The sequence below is a fragment of the Drosophila navojoa genome, chromosome 3, assembly GCF_054131105.1.
Source record: "Drosophila navojoa isolate 15081-1374.11 chromosome 3, UAZ_NAV_1.0, whole genome shotgun sequence".
Classification (NCBI taxonomy): Eukaryota; Metazoa; Arthropoda; class Insecta; order Diptera; family Drosophilidae; genus Drosophila; species Drosophila navojoa.
This window is the reverse complement of record NC_142891.1, coordinates 26,028,639-26,047,005: the sequence shown is the minus strand read 5'-3', so window position 1 is coordinate 26,047,005 and position 18,367 is coordinate 26,028,639. Positions and strand designations below refer to the sequence as shown.

Here is an 18,367-nt window from a genome sequence, read left to right as displayed (position 1 = left end):
CACATACTAAGAATAAAAATGCGAATTTCTTGTATATATCAAAATTGCCTCGTGACAGGCGTGATCAGATTCAGCACTAGCACATCTCTATTTTTATTCCAAAGGAATGTTTTAAGAGGCACATAACATAAACAACTTTCGATATAGAGAATTTTATTGTTTAGAAACGATGTCGATTTATTTGCATTGCTTAACAACTAATGGCGGCTTACCTATATTTACACGCAAAAAGGGTGAATGCGACAACGTAAGCACAATCAATAATATGTGTACATATGCAAAAGCCACATTTTGTTACTTTCATTGTAGCTGCCCTTCTCGACGGTGGCTTCTCTGAATGGCTTTCATATGTTCTTCAAGTCACTCGGCATACAATTACAAACTACGCACACTGATGAATGGACGTACATTTGGCGTGACTTTCACAATGCAATCACGCTGATCGTGTGTGGCCGTGGTATGGGTGAGCTTCAGCTTCAGGCTCTAGCGGAACTCGCATTCGGAGGGATTGCACTTTTTATTAGTCGCGACGAGTTAGCCCATCCCTCACTTATGGAACGCCTAAAGAAAGATGCCAAGAAGTATGTTCCTGTTGTTGACGCTGCTCTGGAAGCATCTAGTGCTGGCACAACGCTCCTGGGCTATACGGACTGTCTGTTGGCAACGGAAAATGCACATCTCTTGAACCGTTTGAATGAGTTCAGCTCCAATTGTGGTTCGCTGTTTTGTTGTCTTGTTGTGGGCCAGCGCATCGCTGTAGCTACAGAAGGCTGGTGGGACTTGGACACCCTTGATAGGGAACTCTTGCTCTTTCTGCTCAACTCTTCAAGCGCATTGCAGCTCGATGTGCCCGTCTATCTGCCCAGCAAGAGTCCAAACATTGCCTTTCGGTTTGTCAGTGTCCCAGTTTCAGCGAACAGTGCGCTGTGTGTTCTTTGCGGGGCCGAATCTGCGTTCCGGGAGCTGCATCTGAATGCGATGAATGCATATCGTAATGATGCCAATCTCCTGGCCAATGTTGAAAGATGCGTTCCACGCAGCCTTCCCGAGCAACTGGATATCGATGCCCATATATTAGCCATTATCCTGATTAATACGGAGACCCGTAAATGTGTCTTTACACGAAATCTGCATCAATCGTCGAGTGCTAAGCGAATTGTTGTGGGCGATTTGCAGCGTTTGGACATGCTTAAGAAGTTCTTTGATCACACTTTGGAGAACATCCACGAATTAAAGATAGCCAAAAGCGAAAGCAACGCTCTAGACACGTTAAATGAAACGGTTATGTTGGATCAGTACAGTTGCTCCGATTATCACAAATGTTATGCCCAGGCAGATGATCAAAATAATGTCATATTCCTGCTTTTTGTTGCGGCAGTGCCCACACATACTATGAGGTAAGTGCGGTAACTCCGTTTTCTCTTTCACATGAAATACTGTTTCGTCTTTTTATTATTTTCTTAGGTTTCTTGCGAAACAAGTCTATGCTAGTCTATTGCAAGACAAAAGCGTTTGCTGGTGAGCGATAATGGGCATGACTGCACAATATAACAAGAATTTCGGGACAAGAACAAAATAATTCTGATAGTATTTTTTCGTGAATTCTAAATATGAAAGTCTGAGGAAGCCTGTAATATATTAGAAAAGTTAACTTTTATCAAACAGTGTTATTAAGGAGCTTTTAAGACTGATCCTAATTGCCTTAGTTCTATTGGAATTTGAATATCTTATAGTTTAAGCTGGTTTATTAATCGATTAAATGATCGATACACATAAATTGGATTTTAATAATACTGGTGTTAGCCGAAAGAGCTAGGATATATAGAGTATTTCGTAAAATGTGTGTAAATTTCGTAATGTAAGTAAGTATTGGGTGTCTTCGAGCTGTAGAACATTACTTTTAAGATTAATTTATAAATTGACCTGGTGCTGGAACAAATATAGACTTTTTAATAAAATGTTAAAATTTTAACAAATCATGGATTTTTTTAAGTTTAAGCTATAAAGATAAAGTAAGTATAAAAAGTCTACGCTATAGACCCCCTATATGAACTACTTTAATAAATAAATGCAATATAAGCTCACTTGGATTAATCTCCCTACATTTCACATGAATATGGATTTGTGCAGCTTACTGCTTAAGGCTACTATTTGTGAGGTTGCTCTTATACTAATAAAAATTACTAAAATTGTATTGCTCTGTCGCATCTTAAATCACCCGTCAGCTATATCCATTGTATTCCCGTTTCCAATCCCGTTCCCATAAGGAAAATATTTGTTTTGTAAACAGTTGTCAAACTGTATTTGTGTTGAGCTCGACGATGTCAAATCTAATAGAAATAATTACAAATTATAAATTCAAAAATGCCATCAACAATTTCAATGCTAATTTGCACATTTCCAGCAAAGTCACGACTCTGGGCAATGCTCGCAGCTAAGACCATATACGAATACCATTTGCCTCTTACTTACAAAGCACAACAATCCAAATGGGAATAACAAAGCCGTGAAAGCAATTCATCCAACTGCTGCCCAGTAGAAAACGCTGCAAGGCCCTGATAAATAAAAATCAAAAATGTGTTTAGGGACCAAATTTTAGCTCGTTTCAATGATCATCAGCAAGTTCGTATATGTGTTTGGAGTCGTCAGCCAGAGAGTCCTCTAATAATTACAGCACATTCCATTTAAATTGAACTTAAACTGTCCAAAACACAGTAAGTGCCCCATTAAAATGTTCAACGCGTTCGGCTCATAAAACTAATAAATAAATAAAGCCAAATCAAATGTCAATAGTATTTTTTAGCAATCAGTGCGCATTCGGCGCGCTGTGTGTGCTGTTCGATGTCGGAACACTGAAAACGTAAAAAAAAAAAAAAAAATTAAAAAAAAAAATTCAACAAAATTCAATGTCAATTTTTTGTGGAAACATAGGACAATAAATTCAAAGAGATCCATCTATAAGAACTGCAATCAAGATGCTGTTTCTCCGCTCCACTGTGGAGCACACAGACGAACAGCTATTCAAGATCAAGCAATTGCGTCAACTCGTAGAGAGTAAGAGATGATTTTCCTCGCGATAATCATCAATCGCTATTTAAAGTCTGTTCACCATGTTCACAGAGTCGGACGAGTTGCAGGTCGGCACCGATGATATATTTTTGACGAAATTTCTGTATTACACCAACTGGGATACGTTCAAGGCATATCAAGCCATACATGCCTATTATGATTTTAAACTGAGGCACCCCACCTGGGTGGCCCAGCATCCCGTACAGTATTATGCGAAAATATTCTTTGCTACGCAATGTCGGTTTGTCATGCCCCATACGGATAAGAATGGACGTGTGCTGGTCATCTTTAAGACAGTGGATGCATTTCAAGAATTTCCGGATTATTTGCAGCATTTGGTCGAAATGGATGATCTCATCTTTGAGTCAATGTTAATGTTGCCGAGAGTTCAGAGAAACGGCATAACGGTGATTTGTGATCTTCAGGGGTTTGTATTGAATGAAAAGACAGCCGAGAACGAATTCGCGAATGACTTTAATAATTTCTTTGACTTTCTCTGCAGTACAACTAGAAACTTTCTACGTCAGTTCTCGCCCATGTTTATGAAAATTGTGAATGAGAAGAATACAGTTCTTCCCTTTTCCCAGCGAATTGTGCATATCATACAACGAGGCTTTCTCATGCACGTCACTTCCTCGCTATTTCTTCCCTTTATGAATAAGGATTTTAAAGATCGGGTAAGTGGCCAATCAATCCGTCATTTAATTTTCAACTTATCAAATTTTATGACAGATATTCACCCACGATGGTCGACACTTAAACAAACTGCGCGAGATGGTTGGAGTTGAGTGTTTGCCGGCAGAATACGGCGGCCCAGCAACTAATGTGCTCGATACAAATCTGATTTTTAATCATTTAAGTCAAAGTGCGGATTACTTGGAACAGTTACAACAATATAAAAAGCGTTGAAATAGAGAATAGACATGATTCAATATATGATAAAGAGAGTTAACAGATATTCAAGTTTTGAACATTGTCAGACTAAACCAATAGAAAATAAATATTAAAGGTACCATGAAAAATCATTTATCACAACAGATTACTCGTTTTACTATATAATAAGTGTTGAATGTAGAGTAATCAATTTGTTATTTATTATTATTTATGTTGTTTTTTATTTTAACTCAAACTAATTGAGTACGTGTTCGAAGAAACATTGTATGGCTTGAAAATTGCATTAATTCAAAAAAGATCGCTAGATAACAGCAACGTCTTTTATTTGATATCGATTACTTAATAATCAAGAGCGAATACTTGGCGCCAATTTGATTCTTCTTCTTTTCTACTTTTTGTTGCTCATAGTAATAAATCGATAGTTAAATTTGCTCTCGATAACTTACGGTGTATTGTGAAATTACGCCGCTTCCCTAGATAAAGTTGAACTTTATAAATATCTGCTAAATGGCATCTAATAAGGTAATTGGGAAGTTGCAGAGGTCAAGCAGAGTCGTATACTTACATATTTATCACCTCTGCAGGAGTGTCTAATTATTGTGCTAGACGTACGAAACTGCATCGCCGAGGAGTTCAAATTAAAATCAATCAAATGCGCTGCTGAGATCATAAAGGACAAAGTAAGATACATACATACATTTAAGTTTCAGATAGATATTAATACAATTTCCTTCTACCAGATTGTCAGCGACAAGAAGGACTATGTGTCCTTTGTGTTAGTGGGCTGTGAGAAGAGCAAGAATGACTTATATGATGCTGACCATCAAATGTGCCAGAATGTGCTTCAATACGATAATACCCAGCTCTGCACATGGCAGCTTTTGCTGAGCTTCTTCAAGTTCGTCAACGCGACAACCTGCGATGAAGGCGAATGGCTTGATGGTCTCAAGGTAGCTATTCATATGCTACATTCGGCCCAGCCGTAAGTTTAAAAGGAGAAGAAATATATGTATTTTCATTGAATCGATTTCTTTATAGTTTGAAGTGTGCGAGGCAGCGTATTTTGCTTCTCTACGACTTCAATTTCATGACACAGAGATACGACGACTATGACAAAATCTGTAATAAACTACTTGATGAAAGCATTGAATTAATCGTGGGGTAAGCTACAGTTTTATGGAGTAGGTGATTATTGTGTACTAATCTCGCTTTCGATTGTTACTCAGCTCCCTCAACATTGCTTACATAGACAATGCCGAGACCAACCAGCCTCAGGCCATATTTCAGTCCACGCGAAAGTCCAATATCCATGAGCTGGAGAATCAGAAACATGCTTTGCAGCTGGTGAGCAACTGCAACGCGGTGTTGTGCAGTTTCAAGGAAACCTTGGCCTCGGTCTTCAAGGTGTCCAATAGACGTCCCTGGGTTTGGAATGCCAAGCTCCACATTGGCAGCCAGATTTCAATTAGCTTACAGGGCATTATAGCCATGAAAAACGAAAGTCACATCAAGTTGAAGAAGGTGTGGGGCGAGAAAGATGAGTTGGTGGAGCGAGAGGAGCGGTTTTTCATTAAGGGCACAGAGGTTACGCCCTTGCCTGAGGACCTGATTGATGGCTACATGCTTGGCGGCACTCCAGTGCCATATGATGAGACGCTGGTTGAGCTGCCGCCCGCCCATCCGCCAGGTCTGCACTTTGTGGGCTTTGTGAAGCACAGCAGTATACCCGATGCTTACTTCTGTGGAGACTCCCTGTACATGCTTGTGCATCAGAAGGGCAATAAATCATCTGCCCAGAAGCTGGATGCCTTGGTGAGGGCTTTGATTGCCCAAAAGTGTGTTATACTCTGCTGGAAGATTTTCAGTGTCAAGTTTAATACACCACGGATTGTGGTACTTATTCCGCAAGAGTCCAAAGACGATAGTCCGGCCACTTTATATATGCAAGAGTTGTCTTATCATGCCCAGCACCAGTTCTGGGATTTTCCCTCATTGCGCACCGAAAAAACTGAGTGTAACAAAGATCAGCTAAAAGCTGTTGATAACCTCATTGATAGCATGGATCTGGAGTGCACACTGAAGGATACCCAGCAGCCTAGGCAGCGACGACAGAATGATCTGCTGCCATTCGACGGGCTGCCCAGCATTTTTGAGCAGAATGTGATGGATGTATTGGAATACAAGGTTATCTCCAAAAAGAAAGACGATGAACTATTCGACGAATTGCGAAAACAGAAAAACGTAGTCGATGTCTTTTGGCGTGTGCCTGAACCAATTGAGGAAAAGTCCAAACAGGCCGCAGCAGCGCTCAAAAAACTGTTTCCGTTGGAGCACAGTTATGCTTGGCTAGAGAAGCTCAAGGCAAAGGAGCAGGAACTGAATCCAGCGCCAGCCATCAAGCAAGAAAGCGGAGATCCCATCACTATCGATAGCGTAGGTTTAGTGACACCGGTTCAGGATTATAAACAACTCTTACAAAAGGTGCGGTCCGAGTTGAATACTACTAAACGGGACGCTCAGTTCCAATCCTTATCTGCTCAAATGCGAGTGGTTGTTAATACGTTGCTAGAGCGCAACAAATTGGACCTCAATCAGTTGAATGAAGTGATCAAATTGTACCGAGACAGTTGCCTTGAATTCAACAGCTTTGCGGAGTACAACCAATTTGCAATCCAGCTAAAAACCAAAGCATCTGAGAGAAATCTTCAAGAGTTTTGGCACACCGTTGTGGTGGAGAAGCAGCTGGGCCCTCTCGTTTTGGGTGAGCCCACACTGGAGGATGAGCTGCGTCTGAAAGCGTTTTATACAAAACCAGAGTTTGAGGTTGATGATGCTGAATTTCATGGTGATATATAACACGTACAATACATTTTAAAAGTTATTCCATTAAAAATAAATATTTAACTATTGTAAATTGTAAATTGAACCAGTTGTCTTTGAACAAATTTGCACTTCAATCACTGAATATATTTCGTTTTTCATAAATTTTAATATACATTTACAGTTCCACGAAAAGACTGTTTGGCAAGGGAATAAATAACCAATTGAAACAATTGCATTTGATAAAGTAATTATTGTTTTTTTTTTTTTTTCGTTGATGCATTACATTTATATATTAATTTAAAATGTAAAATTATTTAGCCAAAGAGGAGCATAAAAAATTAAAACTTAATAAGGAAAACGACTTAAGGAACAAACAATTTCAAATCTGATAATCTTTATAGATGAACACTTAATAGTTTAAGAATGGGAAGGGGATGTTAAATAAGCAATGCCATTTATATACATTGCATGTAGCTATATGCATATGTGTGTGTATGTATGTGATAAACATTAAATATATTAATTTGTTAACACAATTTGTGTAGAGGTTGCAAGCAAGTGCACGCAAAGAGTTATGTTTACAAATGGTAATGGATCCAAGAGCCACTTCTTTGCACTGTGCGTTCTAGTCAATGTTGAGTGAGGACATTAGCTCCTCCACGCTGTTGGATGAAGGCGGAAATACAGTTTAGTAAAATATATCAATGTATTTACAATGTGGAAGACATACGTAATATCTAGATCCTGGAAGGCAACGCCCAGCCAGGCAACAACGAGGCAATAGTGCTGGAATAGCTGCAGCAGCAGCTCGCCCTCATCCAACATTTCAAGGCGCTCAATGCGTTGGCGTTCCGAAGATGAGATGCTGTCGTACACCTGTACCATGTCCCAAGCACGTGCTCCGCTCCAACCACAATCCTTGAACCGATTGGTTTGTGTCTCCAGTGACAGACATGATTCTACGCCCGCCAAACTACAGCCTCGACTGCGCAGATTATTAAGCATAACGTCGCCGAATCGATCATTCATGTTTACCTTTAATAGAGACTCGATTGTTAGTATGAATATAACCAAGATGAAGTTCATAGTCACCTGTTCATAGTTAACGAAGACGGCTGCCTGAAACTTCTGCGCTATCCATTTAAGCAGATTTCTACAGTTTTGCGCCTCGATATAGACCAGCACACATTCCGCCAGAAATATGGTGGGCAGAGTGAAGTCGACTTCGGCCTGCTGCAGCTTATTGTCCACCTCGTCAAGATTGCGCAGATCAACGCCCATCAAATGGTAGTTGGGACCATGCAAGTCTGTCGGACTGAGGCGCACCTCTCCATCCTCGTCGTGGATTTTGGCCAGCAGCGCCTTGTTGCGTTTGATTGTATAGCATTTGCGCGCGGTCACTGTTGGAAAATCTAGCTCAATGAAATTCTTCACCTGGTGGGGAGTGTCCCGCAACCGAAAGTAGAGGGTATCAAAACCACAGCCAAGGTTGATGATTTGGCAATTTCCAGACGTCTTCTGCAATGGTCATGGTCAGTGTAGTCGAAGGGCAAGGTTATATTTATTGTATATGTAGCTGGGGCGTGATGCACAGCCACAACACATGCGCATCAGCATCATGGTTGCCAATGCAACAGGATGGAAATAGCATTGAAAATTTCAGTGCCACAGTTTAAACAAACCCTCGGCCTTAACTCCTGCCTAGTTCAATTTCAAATTAAATAAGTTGAGCCTTGCTCAAAAAATATGTATATCTATCGATAACAATTAGGAAACGATCGAGCTTCAAATATGCCGATTCTGTACTTAGATTGTCTACAATCAAAATACATTTAAATATAATCTTATCGATAACACATAACACATGATCATTATGAACAGATGCTATAATTTTTCAAATTCGCCGTTTGCTAAAGCTCTTTTGGCAAGTAAAAAATATGCACGTTACTCAAAATTTTGCCAATAATAATTGATACTCAATTTGTTTGCCTATCTACAATAGGATGCAGCGAATATTCATATCGCGCATGTCCCATAAATTTTGTTTTGTTTTGTGCTGTAGCCTTCAGCTGTAAGTGCAGTAAATACGACTAACCTTCAGAAACTTCTCCACGCACATCTCAACGCCCTTGACGCGTGCAAAATAACCGCGATTTATCTCCGGCGCTTTTCGCTCCTGGTTGCGCACAAAGAACCCAATATAGTCATCCTTCCAGTAGCCAAGGCGCACAGCACCTCGTTTACAATCGCTGGCATCGTCATTGGTGGCGATGACGGCCTCATCGCATGGATGAAACTTGTGTGTGCTATTGTTATGTGCGACTCCTCCGCCTGCTGACGGAGGCTCCATGGCGAGGCTGCTTTGATATTGGGCTACTATAAGCTTTTGATGCGGGATGCCTACGAGGAAGACGGCAGCTGGATTTCCTTTGCTCAACTACTTTGTCACTTTAAAATCGTTTTTAAGTTTGATTATTTCGCTTCTTTGATTTTCTCGACCGAGTTGTGTGAATGCAAATGAGTATAAAAAACAGCCCGTAAACAGCTGCAAGCATCGATGACATCCGCAAGTGTTGGTAAGCTTGCGAAGTGTCGCTTTTTCTATCGATTTCAGATAAACGTTTCATCGATAAGCTGAATGCCCGCCAACTTTAAATTTAAAGCACTATCAGTTTCATATTCAAGACAATTAGTTATTGCAAGTTATAGCAGTTGAACTCATTCAAATACCTAATGCTTAACAAAGAGACTTAATTCAAAAATTCACAGACGTTTATAAGTAACGCGTGCCACAATCAAGTCAAAGTTAACTCCATCATCCATGTAAGTGCTCTAATTGTTTCCCGCATCTTTGACATCGGAAGCGACGGCTGTTATAATTAAAATTGTCAGCTACGCCCAAGCCACTGAGTCTTCAACTCAATAAGTCGGGGTCAAAAAGTGAACTGGCTTTAATTGTTGTTTGGCTTTTGCATTTGCAATGACGGTGAATGAATCACAACCCCTGGCGAAACCGAATTAGTCTTCTAACGATAGAATGGCAAATTATGCAAAGTGCGACTTTTTGTCATGCAAAAACATCTCACTGGATTGACAATTGCATCTAACTAACTATTTGCTGTCCAACGATGCGTCGTCGCAATGTTCAAAGCGTTCAAAGTTTTGGTTGATGGCCCTTAATTATGCAGACGTTATTAATTGAAGACTTTTTGAACTCCGTCAATGGGCAGTATGTTGTGCTAAGGGGTTGAACACCATGTCAAGGGCGTGAACTGTTAATTTTCAAAACTCTCAAAATTTTTAGATTATTTTGAATGAATAGTAAAAGAATTTCTAAATATGATTCCAAAATTGTAAAGGTTCTGGTGAGTATGGGAGAATATAAAATATAAGTGATAATTAGAAAAATATTATTGCTAATTTAAATTGAATTGAATAAATTTTTATATATTTCTTTTATATTTTATATAAATATTATAAATAAATAATATTCATATTTTGTTGATTTTAGAGTTCATTTTCGGTTTTTTTAAAGAAACATATTATATATAATTTAGGCAGAAACTAAAATAATAATATTAATAGCTCAAAATTTATTCTAATTAAATTAAATATATTCAGCATTATTTAATCGCATATATATGTATTTGTATTTAATCAATCCAGTGCATCGGACAGATCAGTGTGAGCTTCCTCCGCCTTCGCGCCTCGCCTTTCCTATGCATTGTCACTCTGCCGCTCTGCTCAGCTATTGGCCACGCTCTCGCCCGCTCTCCCGCGCTCTCTCGTACTCTTTGTGCCGCTTGCACCCACACTCGCTCGGGTTAGCTGCGACTGCTGGAGCCACTTGCCGCTTCAGTTTGATTGTAACGTTCGTGAGCGTCGGTTGTGCGAGCTGAAAGCTGCGCGCGCGTCTTCTACGAAAATTCACTCAGGTTTGTGAGTCAAAGCAACAACTGTTGGTAACAAAAGCGTAGCTGCTCACGTAAGCCAGTTAACATGTGTGTGTGTGTGAGTGCGTGCATGTATTTATCAAACTGTGTGTTAGTGTTAACAAAGCCAAAAGCCATTCCATGTATTGCGTGTGCGTGCAATTGCATTGGTATTGGTATAACCATAACGCTGCTGTTGCTGCTGCGTTTTGACGTTTGACTGGCTCTGGCTGTGCCTCTCTACCTGTGGCCTGGCTCAAAACTGAAAACGGTCATTTCATTACGTTTACGTTTTTCTTTGCATTTTTCGTTAGCCGTGTTTGTTGTTTTTTCGGGGCGTTGGCGCGTACACAAAGAAAGTTAATAATTTTTGTGGCTCGTCGCTTAGAATTAATCATTTACAAATGGTTTGATCAAATTGTGTTGGAGCACACAGTTTTAAGATTAGATAGTGCAAAAAGGCCAAAACCGAACAAAAAATACATACACACAATTTATAACTGGTTGCGCCGTTGGCGTCGACTCAGGCAGCGACGTCATCATTTCGAGCATAACTGTAAAACAAGTGAGATTAAAGAAGCGGCATCAACAGCAACAACAACAAGAGCACTACTACAACAGCGCAGTGGGCCACACACACACACACACACAGGCACACACACATACACTGTCAGATACTCGCACACAGAAAAACGACACCTGCAAACGCTTCACTTTCAACATTATCGTTGCGTTTTATTGTTTCTGTTTGCTTTGTGATTGCGAAAATAAAAACCAACCAAGTGGCTTGGCGCACTAAATGTGATTCACCACCAACAACAACAACAGCAACAACAATAACGTGTAATTTGATATAAAATTCCCGCAAGCAAATTACAAATTTTTTTTACCGTTGGCAAACAGTTTTCAAGAGGGCTTGGACAGGCGACAGCCGTTATTTTGTGCAGGCGTTTGCATTTCCGCACTTCTCAGCAAGAATAAGCAAAAGAATACTAGGAGAAGAAGAAGCAGCAGCAGCAGAAGAAGAGGACTTCAACACGTCGAGGTTAGCAGCGTAACCTGAGTCGGTGGCGCTGGCAGGTTAATGCACTTTTATACATGTTTTGCATGCTACAACACAACAACAACAACAGCAACTGCCACAACTCGTGCGCATGTGTGTGTTTAAGTGCTTGTGAGTCCTTGTGCTAGTTAATGTTGACGCTGACAACGAAGCCGAAGTCGACGCCGACGACGCGTCGCTGCTTTTGCAATCTAATGCCAAAAGTGCAGCTCAAATTTGTTTACATATTTCTCATTGTTGTTGTTTGTAGAGTTGTGCTGGTGTTTGGCACGTGAAACTGCAATCGGAACACAGGTGTGCGCAATAACGTTAAATTTGAGCCATATCAAGTTTAGTGCTAACCGGAAATAACAATTAGTAATCAGGGCGAGTGAGTGTACGACGTATGTATGCATTTTGTCGAGTTTTGAATGAAATTCCGATGAAATCATAAATGGGTTCAATATGATTTTTATAGTTTATAGACGAATTGAAAGCGACTAGGAACTCCATAAATCGATGGATAAAGTAAAATTCCTTTTAAAATAAATTAGTAAAATTTCTTTTAAATAATTAAAATTGAATTTAAGTTCTGCGAACAAATAGGAAATACATCAAAATTAATATTTCTTAAAATGTGTATTACAATGGACTATTTAAATGCTTAATTATATTAACAAATTTTCTATTTAGGTATAAATATTTTCAGAAACAGGCAATATATATTTTTTAACGATTCGTTGAGGTGCTAAAAACTAATAATATATTGGAGACATATACAGATGTTTGAATAATTTAAAAGTGCGCGAGGAGAGATAAAAGCACTTCTACTTTCTATTATCGAAATTCTAATATACCGCAAATGGAAAGTTTTAGGTTAGAACCATTAGAACCCTAATTAAAGCAATTTTTTCATTACAGCTTTGAGCTCAGTGCAACCAAAATCTTAAGAAAAGTAACAGTATTTCTTTCCTTACAAATTTGAGATCAGTTTCCGTGGCTATATATATCATATTATTTTACGCTTACGATCTTCATACTACTTACACAGTTTTACCTATCTCACGTATACGACTCAAACTCTTCTGATCTTGTTCTTAAGCTGTCAACTTTAACCCATTTCGGGCAATGTCATGACCTGTTTCCTCACCACAATTAACCAATTAGCAGCGAAGACACTCAAAACTCTCTGACTAAACAATGGAGCGTCGGCACTCGGCATTGCAATCGTAATGCCTCCATTGAAGCAAAGGTGCCTAGAGTTGACTCCAATTTGGAATCAAAGACAGAGTCACAAACGTCGCATTTTATGCTGTAACTTATTTTTAGCGCATATTTTTCTTGGCAAACGGGTTTCTCGGTCGCTCGGTCTCGCGGTCTCATGGCCTCTCTTACTTCTAGCGAACGCCCCTAACGCTCAACTAAGCCACATAACACCGTCAAACATATATGTTTATACATAATGTATATACATATATACATATAGCGCAGTTAACGTAATATTAAAACCAGTTTGGTCACTCTTACTCAGCACCGAGATTTGTTTATTATTGTGCGCTTAAACAAAAAGAGTGTTAATTGTAGATTTTTCTTTGAATTCTTTTATATCCCTTTTCTCTTTCCTCTGCAGAGATAAACAGGGTTACATATTTGTTATAAAAGCATTCACAAAATTTGTTATCCAACAATAACTAAGATAAATCTAAGAATTATATTTTCTAAACCATTCCCATTTTTCCTTCTCTTGCAGTTTGAAATGGCACAGAAATTTAAATACCGTGACAAATTGAAATGTCTATCGATCCTCGCTCTATCGATCATTCTTCTACAATCGCTGCCGCAGCCGATTGACGCTCAAACTCGGGATCCGCGATTTTATTCCCGCGTGGGTGTCGACTATCAATGGCCGAATCCCGGCGATCCGGATTACAGGTGAGCCAAAGCATATTCTATACCTAAATATAGGCCTTATAAGAATCCAATACTTTCAGAACATACACATTCAATGATCGTCGCTATGGCCACTATCAGCCAAATGGATATGGCGCTAATTATCCCGGCAGAAACCCACCCGGCCAGTATCCTCAGGGCATGCCCAATGAGGATCGTTTTCGCTTTGATCCGGTGAGTAGTGAAAAGACTATATTCATACTCTACATTCTACATGGATATCATGATGTAGACCTAGATATAACTTCCATTTTACATTCTAGAGACCATTAGAGACCATTACTTCCAGACTTTGGTTGTAAATTGAATTTAAATTTTTGCTATTCATTAAGAATATCAGTCTCATAGACTATACTATTATGGAGTCGTACCAAGACTAGAGTTTATTAATTGTATTTGGATATATTCTAACTAGCATTACGTAGCTATTGCTATAAATTCGTGATTCCACTTGTTCGCACCTATTAATCAATTGACTTCGAGTCTGATCAATTGAATTTGCGACACAAGAGTTGACCCCAAAACAACGGACTGAGAAACGATTAAAGAACGCGCCAGCTGCGAACAATGGAAAGCCATTGAGCAGAGGCTTTGAGTGATCCACAGACATCTGAGCAATATCGAGGCAATAATCTTAATTAAGTTTTCATGCGTTATGCGACCTAATCAATTACACATGTTTCCCATGCGCCCGCAACTGTAAACTGAGAACTGTATCAAGCAATAACAACAACAACAAGTCTAATATAAACCTATTAAAACTCTACTTGCAGAACGATCCCAATGCTCGAACTCAGTTCCCGGGCGTCTTGGCCGGATGGAGGGAGGATCTGCAGGGAAAGCAGCGCCGTGATTCATTGACTCTGGAACGGGATGTCTTTGTGACGACGAACTATGGCCAGGTGCAAGGCTTCAAGGTCTATATGTATGACAATCCCGATCCCAAGTCCTTCTATAGGCCATATCACTCCACTGTGGATCGCGTGATGGGCGAATGCTCCGTGTTCTTGGGCATTCCCTACGCCCTCCCACCCACATTCGAGGGACGTTTTAAGCCGCCACGCCTACACCGCGGCTGGCAGCTACTGCAGGCGGTGGACTTTGGACCCGCATGCCCTCAGCCGGTGCGCTTTACAGGTGCTACCAAAGGTGTTATGGACATGGATGAAGATTGTCTGTATCTGAACGTATATTCTCCTAAGGTAAGTCTTGATTTATATCTATATCTATATAGACATAGTTATATACTATCTGTGAAATTGTATTTTACAGACTGGCGCTGGCGTTGCCCAGAAGTATCCGGTCATGGTCTACATACACGGCGGAGAGTTCGTGCGCGGCGCTTCCAATCTGTTCCAGGGTCACATGCTGGCCTCGTTCTATGATGTGGTCGTGGTTACGTTGAATTATCGGCTGGGCGCACTGGGTTTCCTATCCACAGCAGATGAGAACTCGCCGGGCAATTATGGCATCTTGGACCAGGCAATGGCCCTCAAATGGGTGTACGACAACATTGAGTTCTTCAATGGGGATCGCGACTCGATCACATTGTTTGGACCCGGAGCTGGAGCTGCCTCTGCGGGACTGCTGATGGTGGCTCCACAGACTCGCAACATAGTGAAGCGCGTGATCGCCCAGTCGGGGTCAGCGCTGGCCGATTGGGCGCTCATCCAGGACAAGTACAGGGCACAGAATACGAGTCGTGTGCTGGGCCAAGTGCTGGGCTGCTCTATAGACTCGTCCTGGAAGCTGGTCAACTGCCTACGCACTGGGCGCAGCTTCTACGAGCTGGGCAACGCGGAGTTCTTGCCTCAAGTCGGCAGTTTCCCCTGGGGCCCGGTGCTGGATCACAACTTCACGCTGCCCGGAGATGACTGGTACGAGGGCTGGCGGGAGAAGGATTGGCGGTTCCTCACCCAGACACCCGAGACTCTAATTCGCACGGGACGCTTCAATCGCAACATTCAGTATATGACGGGTGTGACCACACAGGAAGCGGCCTTCTTTGTGGCCCAGAATGAGTCCCTGGCGCCGTACTATGAGATAGACAATCGCTTCTTTGAGCAGAAGGTGAGGGAGCATGTCTTCCGCTACAATTACACCCTCAATCCGAATGGGGTATACGAGGCCATCAAGTACATGTACACCTACTGGCCCGATCCCAACAACAACACCATCATTCGCGATCAGTACATCAATATGCTGAGCGATCTCTATTATCGTGCGCCCGTCGATAAAATGGTGAAACTGCTCTTGGAGCAAAAGATTCCCGTCTATATGTATGTGCTGAACACCACTGTCGAGGCCTTCAACTTGCCCCAATGGCGCAAGTATCCGCACGACATCGAGCACTACTTCCTGACCGGCGCCCCCTTCTTGGACACCGAGTTCTTCCCCAAGAAAGACCATCTGCAGCGCAACATGTGGACTGATAACGATCGCAATATGAGCCACTTCTTCATGCAGACCTATTCGAACTTTGCCAGATATGGGTAAGTGGCTAGAGAGCTCTAGGCTAGTATATGGTTATGCACTGTATAATATCATTGTTAACCCAAGTTTTCAATAGGCATAACCCATTGAAACTGGGGAAATCTCTTAAGCCAGTTGAAATTACTCATAGAGCTGGTAGAGGAACTATCGCTTAATTAAAATATCGTTAACTCTCTCCACTCACCTTTGCCCACAGCAATCCGACGCCTCAGCAAGTGCTCGGAATACACTTTCAGCGGGCCTATCCGGGGGAGATTCGTTATCTGAACATCAATACCACCTACAACTCCTCGATCCTGCTGAACTATCGGCAAACGGAGTGCGCCTTCTGGACGCAGTATTTGCCAACAGTAATTGGCGTGCTGGTGCCCACATATCCGCCCACGACGGAATACTGGTGGGAGCCCAAGGAACCATTGCAGATCGCCTTCTGGAGCATGTCGGTTGCGTGCTTCTTCCTCATCGTGCTGGTTGTCATCTGCTGCATCATGTGGCGCAATGCCAAGAGGTATGTCGAATATCGTATATCGCCAAGGTGATCCGAAATTAAATAAAATCTCGAATATCAAAGACAATCGGATCGGTTCTATGACGAGGACGTCTTCATCAATGGCGAGGGCATGGAGCCAGAGCCAGATCCTCGTGGCGTGGACAATGCACACATGGTGACCAATCACCACGCCATGCGCTCGCGCGACAACATATACGAATATCGAGACTCCCCATCGACCAAAACGCTGGCCAGCAAAGCGCAGACGGACACCACATCGCTGCGCTCGCCCAGCTCGCTGGCCATGACCCAGAAGTCGGGCAGCCAAGCGTCGCTCAAGTCGGGCATTTCCCTCAAGGAGACAAATGGCAGCCTGGTCAAGTCCGAGCGCGCGCCGACGCCGCGCTCGCAGACCAATGGGTCGGCAGCCAGGGCAGCGCCCATCGAGGAGAAGCGTCTGCTGCAGCCGCTCTCCAGCACGCCGGTGGCGCAGCTGCAAGCGGAGCCAATGAAGCGGACGCCAGCAGCGCCAGCCAGCGTGATCAGCGGCAGCAGTCGCAGCACCACGCCGGTGCCCTCGGCGCGCACCACAACGACGACGGCGACGCTGACGGCGCAGCCGGCGGCACAGCCGCGACGCACGCAACTGGTGGAGGGCGTGCCCCAAACATCTGTCTAAGTAACCGCTCTCTAGGCGCGCGATGCGCTTAGAGAGAATACGCAAAGCCTTCGAATGAACAATCTTGATCACGTAGCAAATTCGACATTGGGGGTAAGTGCCCAGAGATCCTGCGAGTCATCAATACCATTAAGTTCTTAACGACAAGTTCTTCTCTCCAACAGCTCCTTCTAGCCGGATAACGCCTGTATTAAAAGTTGACATAGCTAGATTAATGGTTTCGTTTAATATATAGTTTTATGTTATTTATAAATTTATTTTTACACAGATCTAAAAGATCTCGGCAGCTATTTGTAACTCCAATTTTAATTGCATTCTATATTTTAATTTAGTTTTCTCTTGTTTTTTGTGTATTTTTTAAGTTTGATAACCCAACGAATACGAATCCATATCAATGACATTCCATAGCATAGTCTTGGCCTAAAGCTAGCTAGAGAGGCGAGACCATCGTCAAGTGTACATAAAAACTATGTAAAGTTTAATCAAAAACAAAAATAATTAGTATAAGTTCTTAGTGATAAGCTTCGCATTTGCCTGCTAGGAATCAATTAACAATGTTAAAGATCTGCAAAAAGAATCAGTCTATGATCCAATAATCTTGTAGTATATATACATATATAATAATAAAAACAAACAGTAAACTTTTCTTGCTAAGATTTTCCATATATGTAGTACCCATTTAACATTCTTACTTGTAATCCATCCATATACAAATATCACATCATACGCAGATCTAGAGCACAAGTGCCTTATCCAAATTGGATATAGTCTAGGATTAAGTGTGTGTACTCATATACGATTTAAGTGCCTTAAATTGCATAGTTATACACATTTTCTATATAGATATATATGTTTTATGCGTCGCATATATAGAACTCAATGACCATACGAAAATCAGTGTAAACCGTCCAATATTTTTTATGTTTTCATGTGAAGCGTGTAAATGTTATACAGCCGTTGTTATTGTTTACATGTGCGAGAACATAAGAAAAACC

General features: G+C 41.4%; 5 protein-coding genes across 8 annotated transcripts; 4 read left to right on the top strand and 1 right to left on the bottom strand.

Moving 5' to 3' along the window:
- The first annotated feature begins 34 nt into the window (after nucleotides 1-34).
- On the top strand, nucleotides 35-1,976 carry fy (fuzzy planar cell polarity protein-like protein). Its single transcript, XM_018098769.3, has 3 exons — nucleotides 35-247; nucleotides 310-1,397; nucleotides 1,465-1,976. The coding sequence occupies exons 1-3, from the start codon at nucleotides 170-172 to the stop codon at nucleotides 1,520-1,522; spliced, it is 1,224 nt and encodes a 407-aa protein (XP_017954258.1). The 5' UTR covers nucleotides 35-169; the 3' UTR covers nucleotides 1,523-1,976.
- Nucleotides 1,977-2,640: 664 nt separating this feature from the next.
- On the top strand, nucleotides 2,641-4,055 carry LOC108649739 (alpha-tocopherol transfer protein-like). The gene is made up of 5 exons (XM_018098771.3): nucleotides 2,641-2,714; nucleotides 2,804-3,054; nucleotides 3,121-3,496; nucleotides 3,572-3,746; nucleotides 3,802-4,055. The coding sequence occupies exons 2-5, from the start codon at nucleotides 2,976-2,978 to the stop codon at nucleotides 3,976-3,978; spliced, it is 807 nt and encodes a 268-aa protein (XP_017954260.1). The 5' UTR covers nucleotides 2,641-2,714; nucleotides 2,804-2,975; the 3' UTR covers nucleotides 3,979-4,055.
- A 283-nt stretch (nucleotides 4,056-4,338) lies between these two features.
- Ku80 (X-ray repair cross-complementing protein 5 Ku80) lies at nucleotides 4,339-6,884 on the top strand. Its single transcript, XM_030385841.2, has 5 exons — nucleotides 4,339-4,485; nucleotides 4,548-4,643; nucleotides 4,704-4,945; nucleotides 5,002-5,124; nucleotides 5,190-6,884. Exons 1-5 carry the CDS (start codon nucleotides 4,471-4,473, stop codon nucleotides 6,817-6,819), a joined length of 2,106 nt encoding a protein of 701 aa, XP_030241701.1. The 5' UTR covers nucleotides 4,339-4,470; the 3' UTR covers nucleotides 6,820-6,884.
- A 24-nt stretch (nucleotides 6,885-6,908) lies between these two features.
- Nucleotides 6,909-9,343, bottom strand: LOC115563216 (leucine carboxyl methyltransferase 1). Its single transcript, XM_030385842.2, has 4 exons — nucleotides 8,882-9,343; nucleotides 7,879-8,304; nucleotides 7,517-7,821; nucleotides 6,909-7,448 (listed from the first exon to the last, which is right to left on the bottom strand). The coding sequence occupies exons 1-4, from the start codon at nucleotides 9,134-9,136 to the stop codon at nucleotides 7,412-7,414; spliced, it is 1,023 nt and encodes a 340-aa protein (XP_030241702.1). The 5' UTR covers nucleotides 9,137-9,343; the 3' UTR covers nucleotides 6,909-7,411.
- A 1,298-nt stretch (nucleotides 9,344-10,641) lies between these two features.
- Gli (carboxyl ester lipase-like protein Gli) lies at nucleotides 10,642-17,949 on the top strand. 4 transcript variants are annotated; one of them, XM_089256914.1, is made up of 9 exons: nucleotides 10,681-10,721; nucleotides 11,622-11,763; nucleotides 13,511-13,692; nucleotides 13,752-13,884; nucleotides 14,484-14,912; nucleotides 14,983-16,202; nucleotides 16,400-16,711; nucleotides 16,775-17,465; nucleotides 17,537-17,949. In XM_089256914.1, exons 3-8 carry the CDS (start codon nucleotides 13,517-13,519, stop codon nucleotides 17,370-17,372), a joined length of 2,868 nt encoding a protein of 955 aa, XP_089113040.1. In that variant the 5' UTR covers nucleotides 10,681-10,721; nucleotides 11,622-11,763; nucleotides 13,511-13,516; the 3' UTR covers nucleotides 17,373-17,465; nucleotides 17,537-17,949. The 4 variants fall into 4 exon arrangements, with proteins under 4 accessions (XP_030241699.1, XP_089113040.1, XP_089113038.1 ...); XM_089256912.1 differs by having other exon boundaries at nucleotides 11,622-11,798; XM_030385839.2 differs by lacking the exon at nucleotides 11,622-11,763 and having other exon boundaries at nucleotides 10,642-10,721.
- The last annotated feature ends 418 nt before the right edge of the window (nucleotides 17,950-18,367 follow it).